General features: G+C 35.9%; 1 protein-coding gene across 2 annotated transcripts in view; it reads right to left on the reverse strand.

The window, feature by feature from the left end:
• Positions 1-13,063, reverse strand: part of LOC145683874 (potassium voltage-gated channel subfamily KQT member 1-like) — an 802,890-nt gene that overhangs the window by 252,472 nt on the left and 537,355 nt on the right. For both annotated transcript variants that reach the window (XM_081755499.1, XM_081755500.1), the window contains exon 5: positions 12,748-12,876. In XM_081755499.1, the coding sequence (XP_081611625.1) occupies positions 12,748-12,876 (129 nt within the window). The remainder of the gene's footprint in view (positions 1-12,747; positions 12,877-13,063) is intronic.

Consider the following 13,063-nt stretch of genomic DNA (forward strand, 5'->3'; position numbering starts at 1 on the left):
TATAGAACCTGTGAAGAATACAAGGCGCCCTTCACATAAGATGCCCTGCGAAATATCACATTATTTTTTAAAAATTTTATTCTTCTGTATTTCAGTTTTGTTTTATAAATTCATACAGTTGCTATTGGCAGAGAACAGGTAAAGAGTATAATCACTTACAAAAATATTATAAAGTTATATAGCTATAAAGCGAAACAATGTGATACATCAAGATTAGTTCGGATAGTCAAACGTACGATGCATTTATGTAATACTACACTGACACTAGTCTCTAATTTACGATTTTTACGGCATCGAAGCTTTCACAGTCTTAATATGCATCCATATATCCGAGCATATTGATTGTTCCTGTGAGTTTTAAAGCAGTGTTCGGATAATCAGTACCTGTTGTATTTCTGAAATATAGCTATATTAATTTCCGTAAAATGTGCTCTTACTGTCACCACGGCGCGTCCTCAGGTTGTGGATCGAGGTGAGTTGAGTTGAATTTCAGTTTAGCGTCCCTTTCAGCAACAAGGCTATGTGAGACGTGGACCTACTGATTAACGTGGAATTCGAACCACATGAGCTCCCGCCGGGAATCGAACCCGGATCTCCCGCGCCAAAGGCGCGTACGCTAACCGCTTAGCCACGGAGGAGCTCAGGTTGTGGATCGAGTTGAAGGCTTCTGGGATATAGAGGTTAGCTGCGAATATACTGAATAAGCAATCTCGGACAGACAAGGGGTGATAATCCAGCTTGAGAATTGGGTGTGAGGCTAACAGCCTCATCCTGTAAAAAAAAAAAAAAAAAAAAAAAGGATTGTTCAGATAAGTTAACAGAATCCTCGGATCAGAACTGATAACTTGGCACGAACTCGGCAAAGTGAAATCGACATGAGATTTGGAACATGGAATATAAGAAGTCTCTATAGGGCAGGCACGTTAAAATTGGTTAAAAAAAATGTGTTTAGAAATAGAGGTTGTACCTAGTAGGAAATCAGGAAGTTAGATGAGAAGGAAATGAAGGAGTCAAGTCGGAAAATTTTATGTTATTTTACCGGAAACAAATTAAAAATTACCAACTAGAAACAAGGCTTTCCGTTCACAAACGAATACGTAATATCAGCAATTACATACGTTGAATTTGTTAATGATAGATTTTCTTTTACTTCTCTTAAGGGTCCATGGTGTAATATTGTTTTAAATGCACATGCCCCAACAGAAAATAAGGATGGCGATTAAAAAAATAGTTTTTACGAAAGAATAGAACGGATATTTGATCATCTCCTGCAATACCATATAAACATTCTGTTAAGCGGTTTCAATGCGAAGGTAGGACCAGAGGGTATTTTCAAACCGATTATAGGGAATAAATGTTTGCATAAGAAAGGTTGTGACAACGGCGTTAGACTCGTGAACTGTGCAATATCCAGAAACCTTATCGTGAAGATTACAAAATTCCAACATCGCGACATTCATAAATATACTTGGACTTCATCAGAAGGAAATACGCATATTCAAACTGATCATGTTTTAGTAGACAGAAAAGAACAGTCTAGCACAACTGATGTTCGGTAGTTCAGAGAAGTTGATTGTGATAGTAAGAGAGAGACTATCGTAGAATAAAGGAAATATTCAATATCTGAAAACGGAGCGGTTTAATTTTTTTTAAATAGAGGAGAGTCAGGTGAGAGGGGAGCCAGATTGAAGTGTCGAATAGATTCTCGGTTTTAGAAGGTTCGGAGTGCACTAGTGTTCAAGATACTTGGTTGAAATTAGAGATAACATTAAAATTTCAGCAAAGGAAATATTGGAGCACGCAGAAATACTTAGGAACAAACCATGGTTCAACCAGAAATATACTAAAGTAGCAGAGAAGAGAAAACAGAAGAAACTGCGTTGGCTTCAAAATTCGAACGAAATAACTACATAAAATTTCATTGTCATCTGGCGGAAAACTTCCAAAACTTTTACAACAAAGAAACGCAATTTTTGAAAGCTAAAATTAATTAACTTGAAGATAATAGTGAAAACAAAAACATTCGGGGCATGTATAAATGCATCAACGAACTTAAGAAAGGCTATCAACTTCGTGCTTACACAGGGTTTTCATAAAGTCTGGACGGATTTAATTCGCTTATAATTTGCATAAAAATGCTCATATTGAAATCAAATAAAGTGCAAACGGTAGCGGAAGGATTAAATTTTTACCTGTAATCTGCATCAGCTCAGTTCATTCACCGCCACACCTCCAACTGGGCGCTATTTACGTCAACACATTCGCGTAGGCGGCGCTGGAATCCACTCACAGCGTTTCGCCGTGTTTGATCCGAAATGCCAGCCACAGACGCCCTGATTTTGTCCTTTAAGTTCTCCAAACCACTTGGCTTCTTTGCATAAACTTCCGTTTTCACATGACCCCAAAGCCAGAAGTCCCAGGGGATAAGGTCGGGTGATCTTGGCGGCCAAGCGGTCGGGCCTCCGCGGCCAATCCATCGGTTAGGGAATTTCTCGTCAAGGAACTGTCTCACCTTGATTGCATAGTGAGGGGGTGCCCCGTCCTGTTAGAGCACGATGTCGTTCTGGATTCCACGTGCCTCCAGTTCCGGAATGAGGTATTTCTGCAACATATCCAGGTACGAATCTCCATTCACGGTCTCCTCTTCAAAAAAGAACGGTCCAATCAGATGATCATAGGACACAGCGCACCAAACGTTCACTTTAGGGCTATCTCTCTCATGTGTCTCAAATTCCTTTGGGTTTTAATACAGCTTACAACTTACTTTTAACAGTCAACATTGAAACAACAATGAAAACAACAATGGATGGAATTTGGTAAGAAACTAACCCTTGCTCTCCCTCTTCCTCTCTCAACGTGTTCAGAGTTGCCGCTTATCTAACAGTGTTGCCAACTAAAATGTAATCCTTCCGCTACCGTTTGCACTTTATTTGATTTCATTATGAGCATTTTTATGAAAATTATAAGCAAATAAAATCCGTCCAGACTTTATAAAAACCCTGTATATTAAAGAAACCTAAAGGAACAGTTCTCACTGATACAGATAGCATCTTAAATAAATGGAGAGATTTCTTTGACGATTTGCTCAACACATAGCCAAAAACTAATGCGCGTGGAGAAAGTGAAATGCATGCAGCATAACCGTATATTCCAGAACCTAACCAGACAGAAATAGAAATCGCTATTTTTTAAAAAAATAAACACATATCTTCGGGTGTAGACGAAATTCTGGTTGACTTAATTTTAGTTGGAGGAAAAAATTGTAGAGCAAGATACACAAATTTATTCTCATTATCTGGAACAAGGAGGAATTACCACAAGAGTGAAGAGAATCAATCATTGTTCCAGTTCAGAAGAAAAGCAACAAAACAGATTTAATAATTATCGAGGCATTTCTCTTCTGTCAACATCCAATAAATCCTCTTAAACATTGTATTAGCAAGATTGACTCCATACGCAGATGAAATTATTTGAGATTATCAGAACGGATTTAGGTAAAATCTATCATCTATCGACCAGATATTTACCATTCGACTAATACTTGAAAAGAAATGAGAGAATACAACATTCTGGCACATCAATTATTGACTTTAGACTCTGGTAGGAGGGAAACATTGTACAACATGCTTACAGAAAAGGTAGATTAATTAAGATATGTTTAAATGAATCCCAAAGTAAGGTTCGAGTAGAGAAATTCTTGTCCACGAGCTTTCACGTTGAGAATGACCTGAAAGAAGGAAATGCGTTGTCGTCATTATTAATTAACTTTGTTCTGGAGAACACGATAAGGAAAATCAAAGACAGCAATCAAGTCCTAGAGCTGAATTGTATTTGCCAGGTTATGGCGTATGCCGATGATATAATTTAATAGGTAATGATAGAATAATATAAAAGAATGCAGAAATCTTAATTACCGCTTGCAGGGATATAGGCTTAAAAGTTTGGTTTGGTTTTGAGTTTTACGTCCCGTTCAGCAGCGAGGCTATATGAGACGTGGACCTACTGATTAACGTGGAATCCGAACCACATGAGCTCCCGCCGGGAATCGAACCCGGGTCTCCCGCGCCAAAGACGCGTACGCTAACCGCTTAGCCACGGAGGAGCTCTTATAGGCTTAAAAGTAAATGCAAAGAAAACTAAATAAATGGGTGTTTGTCGGGATGGTAATACTGCATTTTATGGATGCGTTAAAATACCAAATAATATTTTCTTTCGACAAAGTGAACACTTTCAAATATCTAGGATCATTATCAACAGACCAAAACCATAATCACTAAAAAATTTGATGTCAACTGAAAGCAGAAATTTCTTGCTGTTATTCAGTTAAAAATATTTTTTGTCGCTAATTCTGTTGAGGAATTTGTAGTTCAAAATATAAAACGATAATCATGCCTGTTGTGCTGTACCGTTGCGAAACATGGGAATATCGCAGACTGAAAGTATTTGAAATCAATATTCTTAAACCAATATTTGAACTCCAAAAGGAACGGGAATGGGGAAAGGCGGAAATTTCATAAGGAGGAACTGCATAATTTTATACTGTTTACCAAACATTGTTGGGTCATCAAGTCTAGGAGGCTCGAATGGTCAGGTTATGTAGCCAGAATGGAAGAAATTAGAAACGCTTTCGAAGTTGTAACTGGAAATCCAAATAGGAAACTGACCGTTAGGAAGACCGAAGCACAGATGGGAGGACAATATTAAAATGGTTCTCGCAGAGATTGAAATATAAAGTAGAGACTGGGTTCAGTTTTCTAAGGACAGAAATCAATGGAGAGCTTTTTTAAACGCGGCAATGAGCCTCCTAGGTCCATAGGCGTGCTATATTAAGTTGTTGATACATTTAGCTTCTTTTTATTTGACAGAAATGTTATTGCAGGAACTAAAAAGTTTTTCTGTAGTAAAGAGGATTTCGATTCGAGGTTAGCTATTTACGTTCATACTAAAACAAATTTGATGGTGATTTTGATATAAAATGGCACCCATACTTTCTTTCAAGTCTCTCTCTCTCTCCCTCTCTCTCTCCCCCTATATATATATATATATATATATATATATATATATATATATATATATATATATATATATATATATATATATATATAATATTCCCGTTTGTATGGGCGCCCTTTTAGTAGACTTTTCCACGGCCCTCATTAGTATCCCAGCACGGCCCTGGACATCGTAGATCCACAAAGTAAAAAGTCTTGAAAGCAAATCCAACACTGGAAACGTTTGGGCATTATAAACCTATTTAAGCTTCTCCTACACACTGAAGTAACTCCAGCTGAATTATTTATTTTTATTTCAATAAATAAAAAAGACACCCCCGGATGTTAGTGTGGAGAGCAAAACGCTGATATATGTAGACCACATTATCTTTAACTGTCCTACCACAAGTAAATATAAAAATATTCTATTTGATGTAATCAAGAAATAATAATAATAATAATAATAATAATAATAATAATAATAATAATAATAATAATAATAATAATAATAATAATAATAAATTTACATTAACGACATATATGCCATATTTTTCGATGAGAGAATCCATCCGATGAGAGAAGAAATATATATAATATTAAATAAATCTTGAAACAATCATAACAATAAAACTTGGCAAATTCATCATTTTCACCAGATTTCTTCATTTACATCAAGATCATCAAATTTCTAACAAATTAGTGGAAGCACCTTTCTAGCGTTGTTGGCGAGGCGGATTTCAACATCTACGCCAGTGTAAAGTACCTCCTTGGAGGTAATCAAATCAAGTCAAAATCAAGAACACTTAGAATTTGAAAGAAAGAAAATTACACATGTGTGATTGATCTAATTTGTCTCAGTACAGAATAAACTCTTGGAAGAAGAATTTAAATGAAAAAAAAGTTTTTAACGTATTACAATTATATCTTCTAGGCTAATGTTGACGGATGATAAATGAACGGCTTCCTGTCCAAGTTACGAATGTGCGAAAATGAAAAAGTTAACTTTGATTCAGAGTAGGTTTAAAACGACTGTGCATAGGACAGTCAGGCGGCATGTAAAGAAACATAACATGCAGTATGCAAAAATGCAAAGATCATATGTGATGAAAAAGTGTACAAGGTATTCTCCACATGACACAGGAATTCCCAAATATTTCGTGGATACATATTGGTGCAAAAGTAAGCTGCGTTAAAAGGTTTCCTCCTCGTAATATTTAATTCCGCGGAATATGATACTTCTGTGCATAGAAGCAACAAAAATGGACAAAACAAATGTTGCATAACGATACAAAGAAATGCGATGGAACAGTATACTTGATTTATCCGTTAGGTGAATTTTTTTCCAGAATTACTTTCGAGGGGCTTTTCCCCTCCCTTGGAGTTGGCAAACCGCCCCTTATCCCTGAGCTACGAAAAACTACATTGCTACACTACATAACAAGTAGCACTTAGTAATTCATAGTACTTTCACTAAGGTGTAGACGTGCTTTGGTCGCACACTACTTAACTGTCGTCCCTTGTGTGCTAATTGCGAGTGGTTCGCAGAAGGCTGTCTCGCAGATATGTTATGGAATGGCGTCAATTAGCGTGGCTGTGTTGTAGTAGGCACCTACGCAACTTGTGAATGATATACATAGTCCAATGCTCTGGTGTTATGTGTGGAATTGCTGTATAACAGGATAGGATGTGTTGCAATCAATGGTAGAGGGCTGTTATCAGGTATTCACGGTTGTGTAAAGGTGTAGATGTTGATGTTTAAGTAAAAATTGGTTGTATTAATCTGTACGTGTCTATGCAATAGCAGATTACTCTGTCCACGAGCTGGCAAATATGCACCTCATTTATGGAGAGGCAAGGGGAAATATCCCAGAGGTGAGGCGTTTATATCGTGACCGTCGTCCTAAAAGGAGAGTATAACTTTCCCTGGATTTTTCCACGCTTCCATATTCACCTTCGAAAGATAGGGTCTCTTCAATTTCTCCTGCATGATATCGGAGGAAATCGCACCATGTGGACAGTTGAATTTGAAGACAGCATACTGGGAATGATCAGAGACCATCCCGAGACTAGTAATCCCAGCATGACAGTGCACCTGCACATTTTGACAGAAATATGCAGGCCTACCTAAATGAAACATTCCCAGATCGTTGGATTGTGAGAGAATGACATGTGTTATGACCGCCTCGTTCACCCTACCTCACACCACTTGATTTTCTTTTTTTTGGAGGGGGGAGGAAGGGTTGAAACACCTTTTGTATGCAACACCAGCCACGGAAGAACTCGTTGCTCGAGTTAATATAGCTGCGGCAGTCATCTCCGAAATTTAAGGTGGGTTCGAACGCCCGCGGAACAATTTGCTTTGCCGATATCATCTTTGCAATGCAATCAACGGTCGACAATAGACTGTGAACTATTATCCCAGCTGTCTCTTGTAAATATACTGCATTGCACAAATACTGTACAAAATGCCTCTGAGTATTTCACAGTTATCCTAATTTGTACGAAACAGAATAAATCGGTAGTTTGAATCTTTATTTTTTATAGCATTGTACAACACGCGCAAGAACTTGTGTTTGGTCGAGTTTCATTGCTTCTGTGCTCGGAATTATTATCTTCCACGGAATTTCGTATTACAAGGGGGAAAATCTTTCAATGCAGTTTACTTTCGCCCAAATTGTATTCACATAATTTGTGGGAATCACTGTTGTTACGTGAAGAATCGTTCATCATACGTGATCTTTGCCGCCTGACTGTCCTATGAACAATTGTTTTAAACCTAATCTGGATCACAGTTATTTTTTTCCATTTTCACACACTTTTAACTTGTACAGAAAACCGTTAATTTATCATCCGTTACCATTAGCCTAGAAAATATAAATAAGTGTGATACGTTAAAGATTTCTTTTCTTTTAAACTCTTCTTCCGAGAGTTTATTCTGTATGGAGATAAAATAGATCAATCACACATGTGTATCTCTCTTTCGAATTCTAAGTGTTCTAATTTGAACGATGTCCTATTACTTTTGATTGTTGAAATCTTGTACTTGATTGTTTTTCATTATCCTCATTCAATGTTTGATAAAATACTCAAAGGAATATTCCAATTTCTTTCGGAGTTACCCTTAAACCGCCACTGCACTACATCCGATTGTACACTAATGCAATCAAGGACTAAAAATAATGGACATTCTCTTTTGCCCGATTTCAATCTGATATTTTGTTCTTGATTTATGGCTATTTTTACATTTTTCTGACAATTTTTCAGGTGATCAAGGCGCCGAAAGGAAGCACCCAGGTTGGTGTATACTTGTCGTTTTATCTCGGGGACAGGAACTACCTCCCGTTTACAACATTAATTAAGTTACACCACACACACACACACACACACACACACATTATATATATATATATATATATATAGAATATCGGGTGTTCTAAAAATGGCGCCCACGGACCACAGAGCACTCTTCTACAGGTCAAAATAAAGCGAAATTCTATGTGATGAAATGCCCTCCGGTGCCTCCTTCAGCTGCTCTGGGGAATGAAAATTTCACAATGTAGCAACGTCGCAGAGTAACTTGGAGTCATTAGCATTACCCTACGAATACAACAAAGCAGTTAAATCGATTGCTACACTAATAAGTGATGCTAGTATCAATCAATATAGACTTTAGTTGCCATCTGGAAAGAATCGATATAACTATTTGATAGATTGGTACATCTAATCCAGGGATGCAAATAAGTAACAAAATTTTACTAGCCCAAGAAAAATGCTACTAGCCCACATTCCACATCCCAATTGTGACTTTTACAATTTTTACTGTTTTAAAGCTCGCCCGCAACGATGAACCATTCGCTCCGGGCGAGTGAGTGAGCGGTTATTTGCACCACTGATCTATTCTATGGTTCTTTATTTGCGACGTTGTCACATAGTGCAATTTATGTCTCCAGACGATGACTCGAGAGGTATACAAATATATATATATATATATATATATATATATATATATATATATATATATATATATATATATATATATATATAGCTTTATTTTGACGTGTAGAATAATGCTTTGTGGTCCGTAGGCGCCATTTTTAGAACACCCGATATATATTCACGTTTGTATGGGCGCCCTCTTGGTAGACCTGTCCACCACCCTCGTTAGTATCCCATCACGGGCCTGATACAAAGTACCTTAGTGTTGAATGCTACTGTCATGATATGACATCTTTCGAATAAACAAGTCTGTAACTAACGAAACTTTAGTAAAAATGAAATGAAATGTTCGAGTTTTACCTCCCACGATTATGCTGGTTAGGCTAAAGGAGACGATGATTATGAGAAATGAATGAAAGTGGAAGGAAACAGGAGAACCCCGAGAAAACTCACGAGCACGGCCTTTGTTAACCATAAAGTCCACACGGCGCGAGATGGGATCAAACCAGGGACCCCAAGAAACTTCAGTAAGAACTGACGTGAACTAACGAGGAACTAACGATTGATGTTGAACAATCTGAGAAAGATTGTTGGGTACGAAAACTTCACATGTGAAGTTAACCTACACACACATTTTTGTTTATGCTCTAATTTGTACAAAATCGCGGAGGTAACGGAACTTTTGTTAAGAGTTAAGGAGGAACTAACGATTTATGCCGAAAAATGTGGGAAAACTTGTTAGGTACGCCAACTTTTCATGTAAAGTTGGCCTACCTACACATTTCTGTTTATGTTCTAATATATATAAAATTGCGGAACTAACGGAACTTTAGTAAGAACTAACGGGAACTACCGAGGAACTAACGATTTATGCCGAAAAATGTGGAAAAGCTTGTTGGGTACGCCAACTTCACACGTGAAGTTGGCCTAACCATTGGTTTTTGTGTATAATTTCTTTAAAATTGCGGAACTAACGTAATTTTAGTAAGAACTAACGAGGAACTAACGGCTTATGTAAATAAAAGTGGGTAAGCTAATTTGGGTAGGCCAACTTCACAGACCTGATGCAAGTATGTGTATTATTCGTGTAACTATGAAACCGATAATTATATAATATTTTCCATTGTCCAAGTTTTGCTTTTTGTAGACTTAAATTTGATTTAGACTACTCGCTGAACAAAACAGTACGTTTATTGTAAAAATCATTAACGTGAGAAAGAAATGCAATCTACAAGCACATAAGAGACACGAGACTTTCAGTTAATAGCAGTGAAGTGAAAGTAGTGGGCCAAAAGGAGAGAAGGTTAGAAAAGCGAAAGAAGCAAGATATATATTGAAATAGACGACGATAGAATTATGAACTGGAACACTGGACTTAAAATCGATGAACAGTGGAATAAATTATTAAGGAATCTTAAAGATTAAATGTGCATTTTTATTTTAGTAAATTTAGTGTTATTTATTTATTATTTGTATTATATTATTAGTATTTATACTTAAGAAGTTCATAGTAAAGGATATTTTGTTAATTAGATTAGTCCTAGTTACTAGAAATGAATATATATGATGTCAACAAGGGAAAGGGGAAGGGGAATATCGACCCCTTTTTTGTTTCTGTTTTTTTGATTTTTTGTGTGATGTAAGGGGATTGGTTGTTGTAGCTTTGTGTAACCAATCAGGATTCAAGGATTTTTCACTGTCTCTTATATATTAAAATTGTCACTACCTGTATATTCATAGTGTCTGATGAAGCATAGTTGGCATAGTTGGCGAAACTGTTACGCGTTGATAATTTTTAAAATATACGTATTGTTTTGCTCAGCGAGTAGTTTAAATCAAATTTAACTATGTAATATGTTTTATGTAGCACATAAGAATTTTCTTAGTTGATTCTGGTAAAATAGGAGGTAATTTTAATATCATTTGTGTAACAAGAATTTTGTTTCCAATAGCCATGCCAAGTTTAACTATAATTCTATGTTTGTGATGACTACCCATTTTTACAGAATGTGGGGGAATTCCATAGCCGGGGGAGTTTGCCTCCGGGCCACCCCATAAAACCATCACTGATTATAGTTGTTCAGACCCCACTTTAAACTGTCGAGTTCACACAGAGCCTCGTTGTCAGAAAGTGGGATTGCCAGATTTTTCCGATGACAAAAACGAAGATTTTGCTATTTTTAGGGCGAAAAAAGAAGATACGTGATATTTGAAATTTTCAAATAACAGACACATACAAGTGTATGGTTTCTCATAATAATGTAGAATAATTTTAATTGGTTACTGGGACAGTTTCCAGTTTGCAACTAAAAATAATTGCAACACACAAAACACAAACATTTATATTAAATCCCGGGGAGATCACGTAGTTTGAATTTCACATTAAGTAGCATATTCTCTTCTGAAATTTTCTGTGTTGAAAGGAACTCTAAACTCAAATTCACCCAAAGATTACACAAATATAATCTTTATTTCCCTTTAACTGTATTTTAATAAAGACCTTTCTTTCGATATTTCTTAACAGTCCTACATTCTTTTTTATACTTTCAAAAAATCTTTGCAAGACATGTCAAAATTTACAACTTGTAGTTCTGCTTTCATTAGTTCACAGTAGTTTCTGTTTCTGACCACGATTGATCAAAACTTTGATATAATTAAAATGGTATTGACCGAGGAAGGCTAAGATGCTAAAGTCAAATTATTCTTAAACAAAAGGTCAGTTTAATAGGAGATAAAAGACAACCTGTTTGATTTTCTCTGAATACTAAGTTATTTGTACAACGTTGAATTACATTGTTAACCGTGTGTAAACCATTGTAAACCATGAGCCAATAATGTTGGTTGAATGTGTCATCCAGAATATTTACTATTCAGTGTTAAATCCTAACTGTGCATATAATTTCATAGATTGTCAGAGCATATTCTGAATTAATAAAATACACATATATCTCTAGTTTCCATGTTTATAGAACATGTGTATTTTTAGTCAAAGTTGCGCTCTAATTTCATTAGGGCTTCGTTAATTATTTATGTATCCCACTCACTGACAGGAACAACTCCGAAGGCGTTGCTCCTTGTTATTTAATCATTTTACTCATAACAACAGAAGCATAGATTTTCGTTATTTATATGTTTCTCTTACATTGATGCAGCAACGCCGAAGTTCAGCTAGTAATCTTTAAACTAAACAGAATATCCTGTATTTAGGCTAATCAAAATGAAGTGCTTTTACAGACTAACCAAACCAGTAAAGACAAATCGGCATTTTCTGTTTTTTAACACTTTTCTCTCGAACTCGGCTGCATAAACTCCTAACCATTATTATTCTCTTAGCTAATACTGTAATCTTGTAGTTTCTTATTTATAAGAGAACCATAATTACAGTTGGTCATAATATAATCAATGAAGTTAAAATTCTAGAAATAAGGTTTAAATGTGTTTAATAGGTTAAAGAATAAGATTGCTATGCAATTTAAATAAACAAAATGAATCCATCGTCGTTCAATTTTGCCCCATATGTCAGCTTTGGAATGCCATTGCTAGGAGCATCTTCCTCTAGTGGAACACTGTCGAAAAAAGTAATGTCATAAAAACCTACGTATGTGCTAAAATCCAACAAAATCAGTGCAAAATCTAGGAAAAGTTGCCGCCAGACACTACTACATTCATTCTTATTTATATAGATAACAATTCGTCTTCTTGTTGTATGATCATTCATTAAATATTGCAGCTTAACTAGTTTAAACCAATACCTTTTTATTTTGATGTTAGTAAAAGCATAGAATTAGATTTAATGAAAAAAAAAAATGTTCGTACTTACCACACCCCAGTACAAGGCAGCAGCGAAGTTTCCGAATTTTTCTGGATTGTCGTCCTTCTCCGCCAAATAAATAAGGAAGGAAGCAAATATCAGGCCAAGGAATCCGATGTATAAAGTTGTAATCAGTTCCTATTAGTAAACAAAATAAAATATGAATTGATAATATAAATTATTCAGCTGAAGGTATACACAATATGTTCAAAATCAATTTAAAGGTAATTATTATATGCATGAAAAGAAGGAGAAATATTAATCCACCGTATAAAATATTGGGATGGTTTTACTGGAACGTTACGTTATCAGTTGACTGAATTAG

Source organism: Thermobia domestica, chromosome 4, assembly GCF_964235325.1.
Source record: "Thermobia domestica chromosome 4, izTheDome1.hap1.1, whole genome shotgun sequence".
NCBI lineage: Eukaryota > Metazoa > Arthropoda > Insecta > Zygentoma > Lepismatidae > Thermobia > Thermobia domestica.